The 23,444-nt window shown below is 40.0% G+C and overlaps 1 protein-coding gene across 2 annotated transcripts in view; it reads left to right on the top strand.

The window, feature by feature from the left end:
* Window positions 1–23,444, top strand: part of RNGTT (RNA guanylyltransferase and 5'-phosphatase) — a 414,630-nt gene that overhangs the window by 296,821 nt on the left and 94,365 nt on the right. For both annotated transcript variants that reach the window (XM_045010976.1, XM_045010975.1), the window contains one exon: window positions 4,068–4,168. In XM_045010976.1, the coding sequence (XP_044866911.1) occupies window positions 4,068–4,168 (101 nt within the window). The remainder of the gene's footprint in view (window positions 1–4,067; window positions 4,169–23,444) is intronic.

Here is a 23,444-nt window from a genome sequence, read left to right as displayed (position 1 = left end):
CTTTGAATAAGACGATGTGCAGGACTTTTAGTTATTTCAATTGTCTATCAACACATTTTGATAAAAATATTTTCAGGATAGATTAATTTAATAAATAATTAACGGATATTTTTTTAAATATGAAGTGAAGTAATGCAGTCTGGAAAGGTTAAAGACCTTACTCTGAATAATGTTTTGTCCTATTCGGTTAAGATAAGTAAGTCTATGTCAGGGATAGGCAACCTAAAAAAAAGGGGGGGGGGCAATAGCTGTTGAAAATAGCAATTCCAGTCCTAAAAACCACTGGGAAGCATTTCTTGCTTCTTCATTTCTTATCCTACTTTTTCTACAGCAAGTTACAGTGGATCAGTATATTTGATTTGGGAGAAATGAAGTAACAGCTGCCCAAATTGAGCTTGAGCACTCCTGAATTTTGAGATGTTCAAATCTGGAAGGCAGGTGCTAGATTCCCTTTCTGAATATTAGCTAAATCTGGAAAGGAAAAGTCAATTTCTGCTTCCATGGCTCAGAAGTGGAAATCCTCCTACATGCCTTGTATTGTATCTAAAGCTGCCGAAGTCCCCTAGCAGAGCCTCCCCTCCCTCCCTTTTCATTTTAAATTCTAGTGGGATCCACGTACCTCCCTTGCTAGGCTTCAGATAGAGAGGTGCACTGTCCATTTAGTCCACCCAATTCCTTTGTGGCTGCAAGGTGAGGTCACACCAGTATCCCTAATGCAGTCTGGGGAAGTCCTCTGAAGGGGACAGCTGGGGCAAAGCCTTCTACTCCTTGGGCACACTTGTTCCCCATTCACAGTGCCACCCTTTCGACTCGCATCATGGGTCAGCTACCTCACTCCCTACCCCTCCCTTTCCTGTTGATAGCTGCCAAGGGATTACTGGGAAATGTAGTTCTTTCCCTGCTCCAGGGCTGGCTCTATAGGCAGGGAGCTAGGCAAGGGACTACAGCTCCCAGGGTCCCCTGGGTTCTCAGCTCCCATGCTGGATCCCCAGCTGCTTCATGGTTCCACTTCTGCAGGGTTCTGAGAGGGGAGGAAGTGAGTTTAAAAAAAAAAAAAGATGGCCAAAAGGACGCCCCATGGAAATGTGCCGCCCCAAGCACCTGCTTGTTTTGCTGGTGCCTAGAGCCTGCCCTGACTCTAAGAAGGAGGGGAGATTAATATTTTATGGCTTGTGATTTTTTTTTATATCACCAACATTGTCCTTTGCAGAAGGGTGTGCAGATAGTCAACTTGCCCAGGATAGCTCACAATAGTATACATATCAAGCAGAGCAAGGAAAAGCACTTCAATGTTACAGTGCAGTCATATCTTATTAATTCCACTGAAATGATAGATCTAGGAGGAAGAGAGTGGAGGCATGTTTATTTGGTTTGGAAGACCAATGAACTTAATGAATCATAATGATGGTTAAGGCTTCATGTCTGTCACAGAGGTCATGGAAGTCACTGATTCTGTGACTTTCCATGACATCTGCAGTGGCTGATGTGGCTGGTTCAGGGGCTGCCCAGCTCGAGCAGCCCCATGTCCAGCAGCAGCAGTTGGGATGTGGGAGGGGGCTCAGGGCTGTGTCAGGGGTTGCGGGGTGGGGCGGTGCTTACTTGGGGTGGCTCCCCGGCTCCCACTGGCATGTCACTGCAGCTCCTAGGCAGAGGGGCCAGGCGGCTCCATGTGTTGCCCGCAGCTGCAGGCGCCACCCCCTGCAGCTCCCATTGGCTGCGATTCCCAGCCAATGGGAATTGCGGAGCCGGCGCTTGTCACAGGAGCAGCGTGCAGAGCCCTCCTGGCTGCCCCTCCCCCTAGGAGCTGCAGAGACATATCGGTCAGAGCCGGGTAGGGAGCCTGCCAGCCCCCCCCCCCATCTTCCCCCTCCAGCAAGGGTCCCAGGCCATGTGCCACTGCCTGCCTCTCCCCCCACGGCACCAGCAGGGGTCTTGGGCCATGCACTGCCGCCCTCTCCCACCAGTGCCAGTAGGGGTCCTGGACCACCCTGAGCACCCACAGTGCCCCCGGACTTCCCCCCCCCAGAGCAGCTGCGGACCCCCAGCCCAAGTTTTAGTTAGGGATATATAGTAAAAGTCACGGACCTGTCACAGGCTGTGAATTTTTGTTTACTGCCCGTGAGCTGTCCATGACTTTTACTAAAAATACCCATGACTAAAACATAGCCTTAATGAGGGTTATTAGTTTTATCTCTGATGATATAAGAGAAGATTGCTTCTTTTACATTATAAAGAAATAGAAATGCTAAATACAGACAGGAACTTCTGACTAAATGCCATGGGTCTCTTACATGTAAATCACATAGATGAGTCCTAGTATAAGTGCAAATAACATCATATAGTAGTAGGTAAGTGTCATAGGTTTATTCCCCACTTTGAACTTTAGCGTTCACAAGATGGGGACCTGCATGGACTCCTCTAAACTAAATCCTAGTTTAGATCTGGTAAACGCTGCCACCAGCCAAGTTTTTAGTGTCTGGCACACTCCCTGTTCCCCCAAACTTTCCCTGGGGAACACAGATTCAAACTCCTTGAATCTCAACACAAAGGGAAATAATCTATTCCCCTCCCACCTTCTTCCCCCCTCCCCTAGCCGTTGGGAGAGATCACCACAGATTCAAACTCCTTGAATCAAAACAAAGAGGGATTCACTTTTCCCCCTTCCCCTTCCCCTTCCCCTGAAAATCCAAACAAGGGAAGAAATCAATCAAGTTCTAAAAAGAAAAGATTTTATTAAAAGAAAGAAAAATTTACACTATCTCTGTATTACCAGGATGAAAAAATACAGGGTCTAACTTAGAAGCCTGGAGAGGCTGTTCCCCCCCCCCCCTTCCTCAGAATAATCAAAGTAACAGCAAACAGAAATAAAGATATTTCTTCAGCAAATACACAATTGCAAATGTAGAAATCAATTATAAGACTAAACCGCCTTCTAATACTCACTATACTGAATAGAAGAAAATACTTCAGGAAACCTTGGAGAACTTGAAGAATATGTCTGGCCTCTCTTAAATCCAAAGAGAGAACGGCAAATCAAACAAAGGACACAGACAAAGACTTCCCTCCACAGAGATTTGAAATTATCTTGTCCCTTGATTGGTCCTCTGGTCAGGTGTTCATCAGGTTACTGAGCTTGTTAACCCTTTACAGGTAAAAGAGACTTTAACCCTTAACTATCTGTTTATGACAGTAAACACACTCTCACCCCCACACACTCTCACCCCCAACCCACTGCCTGGCTTTATTTTAAAATACGAGTGAACTGGTGAATTCTATCATATCCCTAAATACTTAACATAGTATACTTTTCATTCTACCCTGTAAGTTGCATCTTACAGTTCAGTCAAGCAGGTACTCTATCTCTTAGGCAACTCATCTGAGCTTATTGTTCCTGGATAGAAAAGCAGCATACAAAGGTAGCTGTCATGGTTTTCTTTAATCTTTACACAGCACAGTCTTCCATTGGTAGAAAAATGTTTCTAATTGGATCCATCTGAGGAAAAAAATACGGTAACTTAGCATGACTTGTTCACATTGTGTTTAAAGAAAAAAACAACCCATAACCAAACACAAAAAGCAGTATAGCTAACAGAATCACTGGTCTTAAAATTGTCTGAAAAATTTGAGGGTGCAAAAAAGATGTTTATATAGATATATATATAGAGAGAGAGAGAGAGAGAGAATGTCAACATTTTAGATTCTTCTTATGCTGTTTCATCTCAGTTTAAGAGTTTCCACGTGAAAACACCTTTGTAGGAGAATGTTATCTTTTTATCAGCCAGAAAGACATAACAAATATGTGAATTTATATTTTCTTTCTCCGTTCTTTGTCCTGTGCAATTGTTTGAATACAGTGGGATAGCGAATCAGATGTAAATAAAATGGTGAATACTCTGTTGCATATAACTATTGTATTTTGTCATACATTTTGCTAAATACTTCAGCTAAAAGAATATACTTAACTACAGCTACCCTAGAAGTAAACAGTCGATAAAGTAGAAAATGCTGAATTTTAACTTTAAAAAGCCTAATAAAGCATAATTAAACTGCTCTTTAATTTGCTTTAGAAATACAAGCCTGGTCGATGTGATGATATTTTGAAATGGAAGCCACCCAGTCTGAATTCTGTTGATTTTCGTCTAAAGATAACAAGAATTGGTGGAGAAGGGTATGTAATCTCTTCCCTTCCTTACCCTTTTTAAAGATAACCTAAAATATCCACTTGAATGGTCCTTAGCAGCAAACATTTCTCTGGTATTATTACTTGATCTTTTCTAGGTTTACCTCCCCTTCTCCCACACACACACACCCTACTTCACTTTCTGTAGCATTTGTCCATTAGAAGCCTAGCCAGTTGTTTCTTTGACTTGTTGGTACTGTACCAAGAAGCTGTACCGCAGATGTATATAATGTAGATCTGGTCAGTCTTATAACTGAATTTCCCTAATTCATTATTGTTAAAGAAGACACGTTAAATTCAACAGCATCTCTTGTGCTTTTAAAAATTAAATTTGCTGTATGTTAAATTATTATCTATCCACAATTGCACAAAATGATATAACAATGAAGATTTAGTCAAGACCTTGCTTTAATGTAGCTCTTTGACTTATTAGTTATTCTTTAATATCCACCAAAACCCCATCAAGGAAGATAAGGTTTCATAGCCCAAGACATTTAAATGGTCTTTAGATTACATCACTTCTACATATTTCTCTGTCTGGTGCATCTGCTGCTTGTAAATTGCATAAATGCATTAAGCAATGGCAGTTCCCATGTGTGATTATACTGGGGTTTAAGTCATTAAGTTATGTTTTCCATGGAAGAGGTTTTGTTTAAAATCAAGTTAATTGATTTTCAGGTTGTTTAATATTTTAATATCTGGGTTTCATTCCTGCTGACAGTTTGATATACTTACTTTTAGCTTTTTTCTTCATGCCTCTAGTAACTATGAAGAAAGTAGTTTTTCAGTTAATTTATATATTGTTCATTATTCCAGTGAACAGAATTGAATAATGGTAATAATAGCACATCTAACTCTGTAAAATACTTGCAGGTCTTATTAATATATAGAGATTGCGATAGATTGTAAGTGTGTCTCATCCTAAGGACACAGAGAATTATTTGAAAATATACAGAAGTACTCACTTGTGGATTTGGCACAAAGCCAAAAAATACCTGTTACTGCTAGGGAATATATTAGGATGTTTGTTTTTAAGTTTAGCTTTTGAGAGGCAGATGTTTCCAGTTTAAAACAAAAAACACATTATCATCTTTGCTTTCTTAAAAAAGGATATCGATAGAAATCACATTATAACTGCTTAACCTGATGATTTTCCATAATAAAAATTAAGCTATATTAGCCAAACAAGGTATTTAATTGCAGGGCAGTTTTTGTGATTTCTGCTGAAGCTTGAAAATGTTACAGTAATGAGCCATGATGTCTAAACAAAAAAAGTTCTCTCATTTCATTTTAAGTGGAGTATGCATTTGATAAGATGATGCTGATTTCACACAGAAATAATAAGCAAAGAAAAGATGCTGATTATAATTTATTCAGTTTGGTAGATTTGTTACTATTAGATTAGAAAAGTAAAATGTTATAAACAAGAGCAATTTCTGGAAACTCACCTAGAATCTGTTGGGGTAGGATACTTGACTAGATAAATCGTTAGTCTGTTCTCATAGGGAAGTCCTACTTTCAAACACTGAAAACATTTATTATATTCCAGCTACATTATATGTTTGGTGTCCAAAATGCAGAAGTGACTTCTAAATTTGTGTGCACATGGTTACTTGTATGCAGGCTTGATGGAATTGGAGTTTTATTTATTTATAATGTTGACAGATAATATCAGTTATTTTTAAACATTTTTTTCAGTTTTTATCTATTTAAATATTCACAATTGCTGACAATAGATGCTGAGATTCAAGAAGTTAAAGCTGTAGAACCATTAAAACACAAATTGTCAACCTTGCATGTAGAAATATATAAAATAAATATCCTTAAATCAAACTCTCATAAATTCTCAAGCATCATTTATTTACTTTGCATGTCTATAAATTTCAGTTACCAGTGGAAATATTTTTTGTCAGTTTGCGTGTGTAGGGTTAAATTGATGTTTACCTACATTTACTGATAAAAATCTAATCCTTCCAAGCCTACTTTATATATCATCTTGGTGCCCATATTCCCTGAATAAGCAGGTGTTGAATAGCCAGTTTAGGCAGCCCCTTCTGAAAATTAAGCTCTAAATATCAAATGCAACAGGGGTAAATGAACAACTTAGATTACAAACCTACATATTTTTACCTGGGTTTCTTGATTATCAGCATATAGGCACTACATATTTTCAGTGTGTGCTGTACTACATCACATGTATTATTATTATTATATATGTAAAAAGGATCCAGGATTATCACTCTACATGTCACTCTGGGGCATAGAATGTACATAGTCAGTGTGAAGCAAGCAAAACAGCTACAAGTTGGCTCTTTTTGTTCAGAATATCATTTCAATCACTTAGATTTGTGTCCTGTTTTTCAATTTTTAATTCACGGGCATATTGACTTTGCAGATTACACCTGTGCAAAGAATTCTAGACTATTGTGAGATCAAAGGGAACTCAACCAATCACCATCGTTTCTCTACAGCTAATTTGCATGCAGCAGTTTCATTGGCTGCATGAAGGAGAAGTGTGAACATAAGGTGCTGTGTGCATAGAAAATGGATTGTTTGATCCAACTGTCAGACCTGTGCGACAACACAGGCTTTCAGCTATTAGATCATTTGTGTATTATAGTGTCTAGGAACCTCATTTGTGGGCCAGGACCTCATTGTGCTTAGGTGCTGTACAGAACAAAAAGTCAGTCCCTGGCCAAAATAGCTTACAATCTGAGTTTCGGCAAGTATAAATAAGAGAACAGACTGACAGAGAGATGAACAGAAGAGCACAAGGAAACAATGAAACAATATTGGTCAGCATGACAGGCTGTGGTCTCCACACACCAGCAGCCTAATCGTTGTTAAAAGTTAACATTTTAATGAAGTTTTTAACATAACTAAACTCACAGGGACCTGACAAAAGAAATGTATTGAAGTACTGAGTAAAATATTATTTATTGTAATTTTTAAGGAAGTATTTAGGCTGAATAGTGATCTATAAAATCATAGCCTCTGACCAGTTAATCACAAATAATGTATAAGTAATATGATGCGATTAATTGGCAGTTGTTAATTTAATCATTCAGTTTATTGCTTGGCAAAACCTTAACAATGTACTCCCAGGAACTGTGTAAGGTGGGTCATTTATCTAGCTGGCTGGAAGAAAAGGGCTTGTTCCTCTTATAAGGGCTCCATCTGCAGTTGATGGCAGAGGGGGGAAGGTTTATCTGGATGAGGCAAGGAGGAACAGGAAGTGGCCAGACCAGGTGTGTGTGTGTGTGGGGGGGGCACTGCCATTCCAGGTGAACGGAAGAAGGAGGTGGAGAGGACATTATTTATACTTCGGGCAGGTCCAGAGAAGCCCTCTCACAAGGATCAGGCTGGCAATACCCATCATGGAATCAGAGTAAAATTGGGTTTCTTCATGATCCACTGTGGACATTTTGCTAGTCACCAATTTTTCTTGGGGGCTGAGAAGGAATTTTTCCCTCACTGCTAGATTGGCTGAAGTATAGTGGGCTTTATCACCTTCCCCACAGTTGGTCAAAGACTCAATGGGGTGGCAGGGTTATTTTATTAAATTTTAGGTTAAAATTTTGCAACTTAGTAAATAAAAAATGTGGCAGATTCCAGTGTGGGTACTCATTACAGAAGGGATACAGATAAAATGGACTTGAAGGGGATGTAAAGGAAAACATCCCTTAAAGAAACTGGGGAAGCAGGATTCAGGGTGCCTAATGTCTTGTACAGCAGGGAGTCAATCTCCCTCCCTCTTCAAGTACCCTTAACCCTCATAGGGGAAATTGGTGGTATCCTAGCAGTTGCCTGGCTGGGAACAGATTAGAAAGGAGGAGAGCTGAAGCCAGCCCCCCAAACAGGTGGAAACAAGGAAATACTGATGACATGCGTTGTACAATTTGTTGCTGAGTATTTCCAGACATTTTAAATGAATAAAGCTTCAGCCTAAATAAACCACATCCATTACCTCTTGTCTTTCTTCCAGCATGGCTAGGTGATGTAAAGTTGTTTGAAAGGAGTAACAGAAATATAAGGATTTTTTAGATGCTGCAGGAGTATCAAAAAGAACCATGTGTAAGTTTATGCTTTAAAAAGGAGTTTCAGGACTCTGAGCACTGCTATAATAAAATGGCTATGAACCTGTTAGATTGAGTTCTAATATAACTAGAAAATCTGTTTCATTAAACTGAATGCGTTGCTGCTAGCAATTCTAAAATTATGGCATTGGGCTTCCTTTTGGTTCATTCCCAAGCTAGGCTTTCTGAAAAAGCAGGCATTGATATAACTGTCAACCTGTTAAGGAAAGTGGTTTTTTTCCCTTAGGTCAAAAATACTATATACTGGACAGAGACTTGACGGCTGAGCAATACAGAAGTGATTAGAGAGCTGCCCTGAAATTCATCCGTTATTTTACAATACAATTAAGCAGTGATGTTTATGGAATCAGAATTTATGTCCCTATATTGATCTGTCAATGACAAATGGTGAGACAAACCCACATTTATCTCAAATAAACACTTGAGAATCCTTTCTCCTCTCCGTGGAGAGCTGAATAAATGGATTCTGAAATAGTAAGCAAAGGTTACTGCTCACAATTAGCAAGTCCTCCATTCTACTTTAACTTTTATTTTAAATATGGGCAAATACCTAGATTCCTACCACCTCAGGATGTCATCTTCTCAGTGCTCACAACCTAAGCAGTGTTGGTGCAGGTCAAATTATAAGTATACTCAAGTTGCTTTAGGAAATGGTGTTGGCAGTGCTCAATTTGTGCCAAGGCTCACCAGGGCTGAGTCCCGGCAGCTCTAGACTTGGCAGTTCATAGCCCCCGCACCTCTGGGCTTGCCATGTCAGTTATGAAAATTAAAAAATTGCTTGAGCCCCAGCACTTGTTTAATTACAAATTAAGCACTGCGTGTTGGTGATTCAGCCACTATCAGGCTTTTCACTGAAGCACTACTTATCTAGTGCCCTTAGCATGGGATTACGGGATTGCTGTTGGACCCATTGTTTTTTAGATGGAATATGTAACTGACATCCTAATTACTTGTAATAATCTTGTGGTAATTTTCATACAAAAAAGGGGGGGTTGTCTGTGGTGACTATCAAATTTCCATTTGTATAATTATTTTCTAGCTACCTAAAATTCCTCCTGTGGTTTCCTTCTCTAAATTGTTCTGAGGTGTTGGTGTTCTCTATTAAGTAGCTGCTGTGTTCCACTCCAGACATAGCTGTATTCAGTGATGGATGGTTGAATGATTCTTTTTATCTGTTCAGTCCTTTTCCCATTGAAGTCAGTGGGAATTTTGCCATTGAATTAAAAAGGAGCAGGATCAAGCCCATAATTTGTAAAGCATCATCAGGATAAAAGTCTCTATAAAAGTAAAATGTTGTTACTACAGCAAATTGCTGTAAATTACAGGCATTGCTCCATCCCAGTAAAAGGCAGATTTTATAGTTTTTTTGTTTTGATGTTACACAGATGCTTGATCCTAAAGTCCCAGTCAAGTTTTAGTTGTATTTAATAATCAGCTGAATGAAAATAAGTTTTGGTGGAAAGCCAGCATCTGACAAAAACAAGACATTCAAACTGGAGATCTCCCCTATTCCATAAATTTAAAAAAGGCTAACTTCACTTGCCAGTACTTTGAAATCCTTTCAGATTTTTTCTAGGTTGTAGTCTCATAACTGCAGGCTCTTCAGCCTTTGAGTGGTTTCTTGTGTTTTGCCTAAACTATATTGATCCTAATAGCAGTAAAACTTCAGGAACATGAACATACATATCTATTTCATTGCTGAGTGATCTGTTAATCAAAGCACATTAGCAGAAAGAAGATATTCACTTGCTGCTCTGCAGCATCTTTGATTTATCACAAATGGAGAAATGCTTTAAAAGTCTAAGGTAACTTATCCCAAAGAGCCAGATTTTAAGAACATTTCTGGAAAAATTAAACAAATATTGAAGTGTTTGAAGAATCCTCAGGCATTAATTTTTCCATGTCCACAAACTGCCAGATACATAGTAGTGGCATACAAGAACTGAATCTCAAAACTCTTAAGTCATTTATCTGTTAGTCTCCCTTTGTGCAGTTTTCCTGGTGGCTTTCTGAACAAAGTGTATTAAAAGCAAATAACAGACAAATGTTTGGTCTGATAGGCTCTGATTGGAAGCATCCAAACAAGTGGGATAATCAGATTTGTCAAACCATTGATACCATTTCAAATCACAGAAGAACATCAATTTTGCGCGGAACTTTGACATATAGGAAAGGTTTGAAGGAATTTTACCCATCTTCTAAGGGAGAAATAAATTATAAGGTATAATTTTACAAAAACATTCTTAGGTATCAGGGAGTAGGGAGCAGCCTTGTGTGTGTGTTGGGAGTGCAAGAGGCAGAAGACAGTGTAACCATGTTGGCCACATACATTCAGAAAAATTGAAACAAAGGGTCAAATGTCAGTAATACAAGGCAGGAGTCTGGGAGTTGAAGTGAAATATGTTTCAGGACACAATCCACTTGCTATAATCAAATCCTGGACTTTTTTGCTACCAACAAATATTATGAAATTATTCTCTTTGAGCCATAGAGAGCTAGGCACAGACACAATAAATATAAGCAAGCCATTTTTCCCTTTGGTTGGATGTAATGTTAGATGATGTGATTTACTGTTCCTTTACAGCTAGAGTAATCTGGAACATTTCTCGGGAAAAAGCTCAAGTAATTTTAATTGCCACAGAATGGGCATGAAGACCATGATTTGTCATATCATATAAATAGTAGTCTCCTTATTTCAGTAATGAGTTGCCCTATAAATCCTACAGATTTGTCTGTGAATACTAGTCCTTCCTTGCCTTCCCAAGCTGATAAATATCAACCAACCAATGACTGGAAAAATTATAATACAAAAACTGTTAAATTAACAAAATACACTGTGCAGGTTTTTTGTGTCCCCTCCTTCCTCTTTCCTTTGTTTATGAACTGTCAGTTTAAGTTGTCAGGTCTTCAAAGACAGAACCTTTCCATTCCTGGTATCGTGTTCTGTTCTGCATAGGTTCTTATACCACACTTATCATTTTAGTGTCTGAGCTGTATACAAGTCATAACAATATTTAATTCCACAGGATTATAATTTGTATTATATTAGCACCCAGATATCCCAGTCAAGATCGGGGTCCCATTGTCCTGGGTGCCCTACGAACATAAAATAAAAAGTAGTCCCTGTGCTACAGTACAAACAAGGACAAGATGCAAAAAGTGGGTGTAGAACTCAGTGGAGGGGAGGGTGACAGTGATAGGAACACACATTTGCATATATTAGCTAAGTGTAAATGTCCACGTTTTGTTTTCTAGTAAATGAAAAAGAAGTGTAAATTGATCCCTAACAAACCATTTGCTTAGACTTATTAAGGAGTTTACCATAGGCATCACAGAAGTAGCTCTTAAAAAGGGGTTTGAACGAGGCCAGGGTGTTGGCTGTGCAAACTGATTTGGGGGGTGCATTATGTGTATGAGGGACAGTATGGCAAAAGGCACAAAGTTTCTTGTGATAGAAATGTGCAACAAAGGCTGCCATCATTGGCATAATGAAGGATGAGGGTTATAACACACTCAGGTCAGTGTTTGTCTGGACGTCACAAGACTCTGCCTCATGGTATTGTCACTATATGGTCTGTATTGCTTGTATCTGGATACTTAGAATCACTCTCTGACACTTCAGTTCAGTTAAAAAAAATCCACTTTTAAATCTGGACAGCATTTATACTGAACATAATGTTATACCTTCCACAGTTAATATTCTGCATGCTTTTGGAATTTCAAAAAAAAAAAAAAATCTCAGTCTCAGTGTTTTATGTGTGCAAGTGACAGCCTTGGGCAATCTCCATCTGTCAGATAATTATTCTACTTTAGCTACTCATTTCTCCAGATTTTTAAAAGCTTTGCTTCACATTATCCTAAAATTATCTGTATGCTTGCAAAGTGGAATTTAAATCTATTCTTACATGTTCTATAGGCCCTGCTTCCTTCAAACCATGAGGGCTGAGTTCCCTCTTGACCCACCTCTCTTAAGGTGGACTTTCCGCTTGCTGCAGTGTCAGCTACTTAAGACCTAGTTCTTCTGTTAAGGAAAAGTTTGTGCTTTCCCCTGCTTCTCTCCAGACGAGGTCATGAAGCGGGATCCCAAATATCATGTCTCTAAAATTAACCCATTTCTTATGAATTACTCTATCTTGTTAGATACATTTCGTTCTAAACCCCCTTTTCTAAAAGATATTCCACAGGTTATGTAGCTTGGATTTAAGGTGAAATATTACTCAAGTATACCACATTTCAGGAAATTGGAAGTCTTTGCCTTTTATTACAGAAACAAAGAACTCAGAGTAGAGCTAGTTGAAAATTTTTCCATTGACTTGTTTTTGTGGTTTTGACCAAACTCATTTTTCACAAGAAGTGTCTACTTTCTGTGGAAAATTTTGATTTGTTGCCTCCGTGAGAGTTGTAGTTCAGGTGCCTCACATCTCCATTCTCTTCTATGGGCTGGGTTCTTCAACCAGACTGCATCAATCACAGGGCACGATGGTCAGGGACTCTGAAAATTCACCATGGTGGCTCAGCAAGAAAGGAAACTGGTGTGCCTTGGGAGATGTAGTCAAACCATGAAGCCCAGGAAAATGGGAACATGATGCACCTGACCTACAAATCCTATTATGTACTATAATGGCGTTTCAAAATGAAAATTATTTGTTTTAAATGCACAATTTTCTGCCAAAAAAAATTTTCCGTGGAAAATGTCAATGAACATGTATTTTTTGGTTTTGTCAAAATTTACTCGGGGAGGAGAATACCCTACTTTCTGACAAGGTGTAAATCAAAGTATCTAAATCATTCAACTTCTATTCAGCTTAAACTGGCCATTAAAATAAAGTGTATGTTAAACAGCAGAAAAGCCCACTAGAGGAACCATTTCTTCCTACTGAACAGAGATGCTACACTGCCTATGAAAAATTCCACTCAGCAGCTATTTAGTCTTCTGTATGCATTCTTAATTGTCTAACCTTTTAAATGAGGAAATGACATCTTGTAGTATTAAACCTACGTTCATTACAAATGCATCAAATTTAGTAGCAGCTTCAACATGCCAAACTGAAATCGTTTTGTTTGAAAATGAACTCTTGTTAAGAGAATGGTCTGCATTTACTTCTGCATTCCATTGATCTCTTTGGGGGTGTGAATGTAATAAGGAGCATTTTTTCAGTCTCTTGCCTTTGGCCTTATATATGTGTGTAACCATAAGGTGGAGTGTAACATGCTGTGATTTTTTTTTTAATCAAGTCTGGATCGGTTTGTTTTCTTTTTTGTTAGTTCATAGACAAATATCACTGTTAAATAATTTTTTGGTAGGCGGTATATATGAAGCCATCTTGAAGTCAATTAAAGCAACACAGGTCACGATAGGGTAGGGTAATATGTGAAGATAAGTTCAAAATAAAGGTAACTATTAAATAAATATCACAGATCACTGCAGAACATATATCATCTCAAATCACCTGGTAGAAGGAAGCAGGAATATTCACATTTGGGAACTGCTGAACAGCTAAAATGTTAAGTGTCCGTAAAGAAACCTTTGTTTTGAACTTCAAGCTGTTCTAACTCTTTCAACAGACAAAGACTTAACTGCTGCTAGAAGAAGCTAAGACAGGTTTAAATGTCATCTTTGAAGTTAATGGGAAGGAGCATTGAAGGGAGGAGAAAGAAGCAAGATTTTATTTGAATAAAAACCTTCCCCATCTTTCTCACCACATTATTTCATTTTCACAATATTCACCACTGCTACATTTTAAAATATTTAAATTCAGTATTTAAATATGTTGGTATAAGTGTTTAATATAATAGACTGTGATTCTTGTTCTTACCTCAAATTCCTTAGTTTAATTGCTTGGACCCGAGTCTTTCAAAGGTTTAGACCTTGTCTACACTACAAAATTAAATTGACTTAAGTGATGTCAACATACAGCAGCCACTGTAATTAAACTGCTGTTGCATGTCCACACTACACTCCTTGTGTCGCTGATGTGCATCCACAGTAGCAGCGTTTGCATGGATGCAGAGAGCAATGCACTATGGGTAGCTATCCCACTGTGCAACTCACCACCATCTAGTGCCAGGAGTTTTGGGAAGGGATTGCAATGTCTCACGAGTGCAAACGAGTTGCACGGGGTGGCTGGGAACATGGGTTCAGTGTTCCATGATGCAGTTTTCTCCATTCCGTCATTCCATGGGCAACCTATTACATTTCATGCTACTTTTCCAAAGCCCCGGCTAGTTTGCGCATCCTCCATCTTTGTGAGAAGCGTGGAACCTGCAGTGCTCTTCAGTATTGCACTGAGCGATACAAACACAACATGCCCTTTCCTTCTGGTATGCCTGCCGCAGTTCCTTGATTTTCATGCAGCACTGCTGCATGTCCCTGTCTTAGCCCTTCTCTGCCATGCCCCAAGCCATCGGGCCATAGATGTCAAAGTTCCTACAGCTGTGTCAGAGCTTTACTTGGCACAGCCTCCTCTCCCCACAGACCCAGGAGATCCACTATCTCTGATGTACTCCAGGCAGGAGCACTTTTGCTGCATGGAGCCTGCATAGTCAGCTGCTACGTTAGCTCTCCACGCCAAGCAAATATGAAATGGAATTTCAAAAAATTCCTGGGGTTTTAAAAGGGGAGAGGTGTGTTCTGGTGTACCTGGCTGCCAGACAGCAGAATTTTTTTTAAAAGGTGACCAGAGCAGCCACAATGGGGCATTGTAGGACACTACCTGGAGTCCCCTAAAGTCAACATTAGCAATGCAGTGTCTATTCTGACACTGCATCACCCTAAGTACATCAGCCTAAGCACTATGCCTCTTGCCAAGGTGGATTTATTAGGTCAGCATAGTGGGCGAGTTAAAGCAGTAGGAGGAACGATGTAGTGTAGTCACCTACACAATTAGGTCGGCATAACCTCCCTACATTGACCAAGGCCTGTAGTGTAGACCAGGCCTTACCCGTGCATTTAACTATCTACTGAGAATAGTTACAATGTCGTCCTTACCCCCAAAATCTTATAAGATTAATATTAATCAAGGAACAGGGAAGTTACATAGTATAAAACCTATGAATATGAGGTTCAACATGGATTAATATAAGACAAGGCTGGAAATGTGAGAAATCATTTGCTTTTAGCCTACCTATTGAAATTAATAGGTGGTGATTACTTCTAGAATCCACAAAACGGGTCAAGTGAATACCATCACTGCAGCCTTTCTAATCAAAATGTGCCGAGTTGATTTCAGAGGCTCTGTATACTAATTGTTTGCCCACAGAATTAGCCTGTATGTACCTTGAGTGGTGTCCAACCCTCACACCCTGGAAGCTGGATTCAGCCCATATTATCATAGCCCTCTCCATGTGGATATTAATTAGAAGATGGTAATAGTGATCCGATCTACTTCTGTTACCAGGAAGGAGACATGTTTCACATTTATAGATTCATAGATTGTAGGGCTGGAAGGGACCTCGAGAGGTCATCACGTCCAGTCCCTGCCCTCATGGCACAATCAAATACTGTCTAGACCATCCCTGATAGACATTTATCTAACCCACTCTTAAATATTTCCAGAGATGGAGATTCCACAACCTCCCTAGGCAGTTTATTCCAGTGTTTAACCACCATGACAGTTAGGAACTTTTTCCTAATATCCAACCTAAACCTCCCTTGCTGCAGTTTAAGCCCATTGCTTCTTGTTCTATCCTTAGAGGCTAAGACGAACAAGTTTTCTCCCTTCTCCTTATGACGCTCTTTTAGATATCCGAAAACTGCTATCATGTCCCCTCTCAGTCTTCTCTTTTCCAAACTAAACAAACCCAATTCTTTCAGCCTTCCTTCACAGGTCATGTTCTCTAGACCTTTAATCATTCTTGTTGCTCTTCTCTGAACCCTCTCCAATTTCTCCACATCTTTCTTGAAATGCGGTGCCCAGAACTGGACATAATACTCCAGTTGAGGCCTAACCAGCGCAGAGTAGAGCGGAAGAATGACTTCTCATGTCTTGCTCACAACACACCTGTTAATGCATTCCAGAATCATGTTTGCTTTTTTTGCAACAGCATCACACTGTTGACTCATATTTAGCTTGTGGTCCACTATAACCCCTAGATCCCTTTCTGCCGTACTCCTTCCTAGACAGTCTCTTCCCATTCTGTATGTGTGAAATTGATTGTTCTTTCCTAAGTGGAGCACTTTGCATTTGTTTTTATTAAACTTCATCCTGTTTACCTCAGACCATTTCTCCAATTTGTCCAGATCATTTTGAATTATGACCCTATCCTCCAAAGCAGTTGCAATCCCTCCCAGTTTGGTATCATCTGCAAACTGAATAAGCATACTTTCTATTCCAATATCTAAGTCGTTGATGAAGATATTGAACAGAGCCGGTCCCAAAACAGACCCCTGCAGGATTGGGGACCATTAATAACTACTCTGAGTATGGTTATCCAGCCAGTTATGCACACACCTTATAGTAGCCCCATCTAAGTTGTATTTGCCTAGTTTATTGATAAGAATATCATACGAGACCGTATCAAATGCCTTACTAAAGTTTAAGTTATGAATGTCTTCCCTTCTGTGGATCTGTCATGAATGAATTCACATTTAAGTTTGTTAGGGCCTCAAACAACAGATCTAGTTTGAATGAAAGTGTGCAGTTGTATGGAGTATAAAGAAAATTCTAATTTATAAAGCTTTACAATGTTGATTTTCTCTGTTGTGCTTTCATGTTAATGTCACAAGCTAGTTATGTTCTAATTTTTATCTGTGCATTTTAATATATTTTATACCTTCCTGCTATGCATAATTCATATAAACAAGTGAAGCAAACAGCTGTATTTACATACTGATAGGATACTGTCTGAACTAATATTAGACACATATTTTACAAAGCTTATCTGGATGCTTTTTAGACATTTTAAAATTTTTAGACATTTTAAAAATAGTACATTTTAATCTTGATTTTTATTTGTTCTCCCCTCACAGTTTTGTAATATCTGGATATTTCTCAGGCTACCTAATTAGCCTTCAGTTGTATTTTCAAATTTTGGTTCAATCCATTTGGTTATACAAGGTGCCAATTAAAAACAGCTTGTATTTAATATAATGAGGAGACTGACACTGGTCCTGGCTGCATGCTCTAGAGGCTTGCAAAATACATAATAAAGGCACAGACTAATTTAAATAAAGAAAATGCTTGTCCTTTTTTTTCCCTGAAGTCCTGAGGGACATATGGGCTACTCTGAGTTATTGAAGCTGAGTTGCAGCTGATGCTTATGGTCATATTCTTTTGCATTAGTATAAGTTAGCCTTTGTAATTTATAAAAATGCCCTGAAGTATCGGCTCATTTTTTCCATACCATTCTAAAAAGTTGTGGGATAACTAATACTCATCTCATCAATTTAGTCCTATTCAGACAAGGAATATTTTTGTGAATATGCCATAAATAACATCTTAAATTTCCAAATGTTTTTCCTATTTTAGTTTTCCTGATTACCACTTAGTTTTACAAATTCATACATTTCCTTTTTTGTGTTAGCTAATAAATATTTTTACTTTTAAAATATTTTCTTATTACAAACTGGTGCTTTTTAAATGTACATTCATGACAGATCCACAGAAGGGAAGACACTCATAAATATTTTGTACTCCTGATCTTTATTTTAGGAGTACAGAACATTCTTTGATGTCTTTTAAAGTTAAAAGAATATGTATACTTATAAAACCTCAGTTAACCTCCTTGCATATGCTCATGTGTCTGAAAAAAGTGTAAAACTGGGGGAGAGAGTTAATTTTGTCACAGGGAAAAATTTAGACAGACAGAGACACTAAAGAGAAGATATTCACAAATATTTTGTATTCCTCATCTTTGTTTTGTTCCAAACATTTCATCATTCAATTTTCTGATAAGGCCGGACCCACAAATCATATAAGAAGAGATAAAAGTACTGAGTTATAAATATATTTAAAGATAAAATAGTTCATGACAGTGAGTCATAACTTGAGGAGTACCATTCAGTTTGCTTTGATACCACCAAATGCACTTAAATTGTTTTGGAAGAACAGAAGCCCAGCTTCCCATGGCTGACTGAATTCTTAAATTCTAGAGAATCAGTGTACCATATCAAGAAATAAATGAATCTGCTCTGGATTGCTTGTATTTCTGCTGTTGCAATATCATCTATATGATATGCATATAACTAATATGTTCCAAATTGTGTTTAAACTTGTGGAGATTTGCTGAAGAATCATCTTTTTCAGTTTAACTAGCAGTATGTTTACCTTAAATCCTCAAAGACATTAGAAACAGTCCTGGATTTTGTGGCAAGAGAGAATCAGACTCACGCCTTCGCATGATGAATTATTTGAGTTCAGTGACAGGAATCAGATTCTCCTCAGGGAAGAAAGGACCATCCTAGTTGTCCTTTTCCTTGAGATATTGACCCCCTTAGATAAAAACAACCTAATAAGGACAGGATTGCAATGGAAATCTACCAAATGATATTATTCTGAAATTGTTTTAAGGAATTTGTAAAATTCTATACGTGCATTCTTATGCTACATTACTCAAGTTTTGGTTACCAATATAAGCATTGGGACTGACCCAGAGGTAGGAACAAATATAGTTGTTGTGACAAATGAGGCAACTTCTTACCATATCGTATTAAGTGTATGAATGGTTTATATATCATTGTGGGCCAGGGATTGTATACGCTCCAAGTGAGGAAGGTTGCCACATCTCCTCCAGGGAGTGAAAACGGTAGGGGATGATTAAGGCAAATCACTCAGAGAGTGACACTTCCAGAGAGGTACCACCTCCAGAGGAAGCTTGCATATTCTGGTTCATTCTGGATTTTCCAGAGATCAACAGACAAAAAAAGGGCTTTTGGATAAATAGCTGAGCTTAAACTCACTCTAGCCCTTTGTTCTGGATCCTGATCTAAAGATTGATATGAACTTGTAACCACTGGGTAAACCCAATTGTGGAGTCTGAAGGACTGACACCTGCCAGAGCCCTATATTGAAGTTCGAGGTGACCTCTGGTAAGCTGCTTAGCATATGTGGTTCTTTTACTGTTTTTATATGCTTTCATGGTCTCATAGACTCCAAGGCCAGAAGGAACCATTGTGATCATCTAGTCTGATCATCTGTATAACACAAGACATAGGACTTCCCCAAAATAATTCCTAGAGTGTATCTTTTAGAAAAACATCCAATCTTGATTTTAAAATTCAGTGATAGAGACTCCACCAGGCCTTTTGGTAAGTTGTTCCAACGGTTAATTACCCTTACCGTCAAAAATGTATGCCTTCTTTTCTTTCTGAATTTGTCTAGCTTCAATTTCTGGCCATTGGATCATATTATACCTTTCTGTGCTAGATTGAAGAGCTCATTATTAAATATTTGTTCACCATGCAGATGCTTACAGACTGTAATCAAGTCACCCCTTAACCTTCTCTTAGTTAAGCTAAATAGATTGAGCTCTTTGAGTTTATCACTATAAGGCATATTTTCTAAATCATTCTTGTGGCTCTTCTCTGAGCCCTCTCCAATTTAACAACATTCTTCTTGAATTGTGGGCACTGTAAATGGATGCAGCATTCCAGCTGCATGTGCACAAGTGCCAAATACAGGGTAAAATAACTTCTCTACTCCTCTTTGAGATTCCCTTGTGTACGCATCCCAGGATCGCGTTTGCTCTTTGGTCACAGTGGGAGCTCATGTTCAGCTGGTTATCCACCGTGACTCCCAAATCTTTTTCAGAGTTATAGCTTCCCATGATAGTGTTCCGCTATCCTGTAAGTGTGGCCTACACTCTTTGGTCTTAGATGTATACATTTACACATATTAAACAACATATTGTTTGCTTGCATCCATCTTACCAAACAATTCAGATTGCTCTGAATCAGTGATCTGTCCTCTTCGTTATTTATCAATCCCCCATTTTTTGTGTCATTTGCAAATATTATCTGTGATGACCTTATGTTTTCTTTCAGGTAATGAATACAACTGTTAAATAGGATAGGGCCAAGAACTATCCACTTGACAGTGATTCTTGGATTACAGTTACATTTTGAGACCTGTCAGTTTTTAATTCATATAAAATTAGCCTGGCACACATTATATCTTCCTAGTTTTTTTAATCAAAATGTCATGTGATACCAAGTCAATTGCCTGACAGAATTTTAAGTATATTATGTCAACACTATTACCTTTTATCAACCAAAATTGTAACCTCATAAAAAAAAAAAGATATCAAGTTTGTTTGACAGGATCTATTTTCCATAAACCCATATTGATTTGTATTAATAAGATTATTCTCCTTTAGTTCTTTATTAATTGAGTCCCATATCAGTTGCTCCATTATCTTGCCTGGAATTGGTGTAAGGCTGACAGGCCTGTAATCAGGGGCAGCTCCAGGCCCCAGCATGCCAAGCGCGTGCTTGGGGCGGCATGCCACGGGGGGCTCTCTGCCGGTCGCCGGGAGGGCGGCAGGCGGCTCCGGTGGACCTCACGCAGGCGTGCCTGCGGAGGGTCCGCTGGTCCCACGGATTCGGTGGAGCATCCACAGGCACGTCTGCGGGAGGTCCACCGGAGCCGTGGGACCGGCGACCGGCAGAGCGCCCCCCGCGGTGTGCCGCCGTGCTTGGGGCGGCGAAATGGCTAGAGCCGCCCCTGCCTGTAACTATCCAGGTCATCCCATTTATCCTTTTTAAAAATTAGCACAACATTAGCGTTCCTCCAGTCTTCTAGAACGTCCTCAGTGCTCCAGGACTTATTGAAAATCAACGTTAATGGTCCAGCTTTTTCTATCATGTTTTTACTTTAACAATAAATGTGTTTACTTAGAAGGAGTGGTGTGGTAACTTGTAATTGCTGGCAACACCTAGCCCTCAGAGAGAAAGAAAAGCAAAGGAACTGGCTTTTTAGGCAGACTGTCTTGCTGGAGATATCACAGTGTAGATGAGGGAGCTGTGCAGCCTTAAAATCGCTGGTCAGAAGGGAGTGAGATGTGGGTTTCTGCTCAGAAGAAGCAATGGCTGGGAGCCAGAAACCTTAAGTGGATTCCCTCAAGGGACCACAGAGTGGGAAATACAGATGCAATTACTCTGAAACTGTGACAATAGTATGGTGCCCTAATTTGAACATGCATTTTTAACATTGTACTTTAAATTTTATTTTGTGGTATTCAAATGTGAAAAATACCCTACTTAATTTTTAAATGTTTATCTTTCTTTCCTCAGAGTATACCTAATATACTAAATACCTTCACTGTAGAAACAAAGCATTCTGTTTTTTACAAGAATTTCCACTTGTGGAGATTAATTTAAAAAATTGTATAGTGCATTATTTCAGTTTTGTAAAATTGTCAGCATTTTCAGGGACTGGGGTCTTGCCAGGCATTATGTGCAAGATTTAGCTATCAATGACTTTTCTTAAAGATCAGTTACATTAAGGATTTAGGATTAAGGCTGCGTATCTGTTGTGAAGGTCACCTTTCTGTGACCTCCATGAGTTCTGCAATGGTTAGTGTAGCTAACACCAGGGCAGGTGGCCCTGCAGTCAACTGTTCCAGCCACTGCTGGAGCACCAGCCGCTAGGGCGACCCTGCAAGCCACTGCTGTAGCAGTTCCACAGCCAGCCGCACCAAACGCTGCTGAGTCCCCCTTGGTAGCTGGCCCCGGGAACCACTCAAGTAGCGGTCCCGGGGCGGTTGGAGCAGCAGCCTTGGGGACAGCCGCACCAGCCTCTGCTTGGCGGCCCCCAGCTTCCCCAGGGACCGCCTGAGCAGCGGCCAGTGGGGCTGACCCCAGGGGCTCCCCAGAGCAGCGGCCCCATGGGGGGCCTTCAAAGTCACCCAAGCTAAAATTTGGTCAGGGGTATTTATATTAAAGGTCATGGACAGGTCACAGACCATGGATTTTTGCTTGTGACCTGTCCATGACTTTAACTAAAAATACCCGTGACTAAATTGGAGCCTTACTTAGGATCACTCTTTTTTTGGTTGGGGGGGAGCGGTGGGGAGGTTACATAACTTGGGCTTTGATTCTTCTTTAAGTAGATGCAGCTGGGTATTCGACTTAGGTGCGTGTGTTCCCAGTGTACTGGAGCCAGAGAATTTTGCCAAGCAGCACCTGTAGAGGGGTGGTGTTCATGCTTTGTGGCCATAGCCCCTCCCCTGACTAAATGAGGCTTTGCCGCCTTTACCCCCCTCCCAGTTCCTTCTTACCATCCATGCTTGGAGTCAGTGCTCTGTCTGGTTCTTAAATTCATAATGTATCACTATTTTTAGTGTCTTTTTCTTTCTGCATATAGTTAGTAGTACCTTTAGTGTTAGTTAGATTTAGTGTTAGTTGCATTTACTTAAGTATTCCCCTCACCGGGCTTTAAACATTGTCTGTCATGTGGGGGAACAAGGCCCACATCAAGGAGCGATGTGTGATTTGTCAACTCCGGTTCCAGCCCTGGGGCATCCATTGAGTTTGATACGGATGAGGGCAATGCCAGCTCTGGCTGTTTCCATGCCAGTAGCATACCAGGTGGCTACGGCCCTCTTCTGCCTTTCTGTCCTGACCTCTCCCTTGGTACAGGACATTGACAGTTCTTCTTCGAGTGATTGCTCCTATGCATTCCAGTTAGGTGTGCGTGCCGCGCGTGCACGGGTCTTCGGAACATTTTTACCCTAGCAACTCCGGCGGGCCAGCTGGGCACCCCCTGGAGTGGCGCCGCCATGGCGCTGGATATATACCCCAGACGGCCCGTCCGCTCCTCAGTTCCTTCTTACCGCCCGTGACGGCCAGTTGGAACAGTGGAGTGCTCCTTTACCTCCACAGCCCTAGCGTTTCTCCATTTCTTCAGTGTACATAGTTGGTTAACCCAGTTTAGTTGTTAGATTAGTTGAATAAGTTTAGTTAGATATAGTATAGTAAGGGAATTAGGGGGGTTTAGCCCCTCTTCTTCCACAACCGGTGCGGGCTGGTGCCCAAGGCACCGGGGTTTAAGCCCTGTGCGGCTTGCCAGCGGCACATGCCTGTCGGGGACCCGCACGACTCCTGCCTGCGCTGCCTTGGGGAGACCCATCGGCCAGATAAGTGTCCCATCTGCACGGCGTTTAAGCCAAGAACTAGAAAGGAGCGGGACACTCGCCTGAAGCAGCTCCTTATGGAGGCGACACTTCAACCT

Source organism: Mauremys mutica, chromosome 3, assembly GCF_020497125.1.
Source record: "Mauremys mutica isolate MM-2020 ecotype Southern chromosome 3, ASM2049712v1, whole genome shotgun sequence".
Lineage (NCBI taxonomy): Eukaryota > Metazoa > Chordata > Testudines > Geoemydidae > Mauremys > Mauremys mutica.
This window is presented reverse-complemented; position numbering and strand designations above follow the sequence as displayed.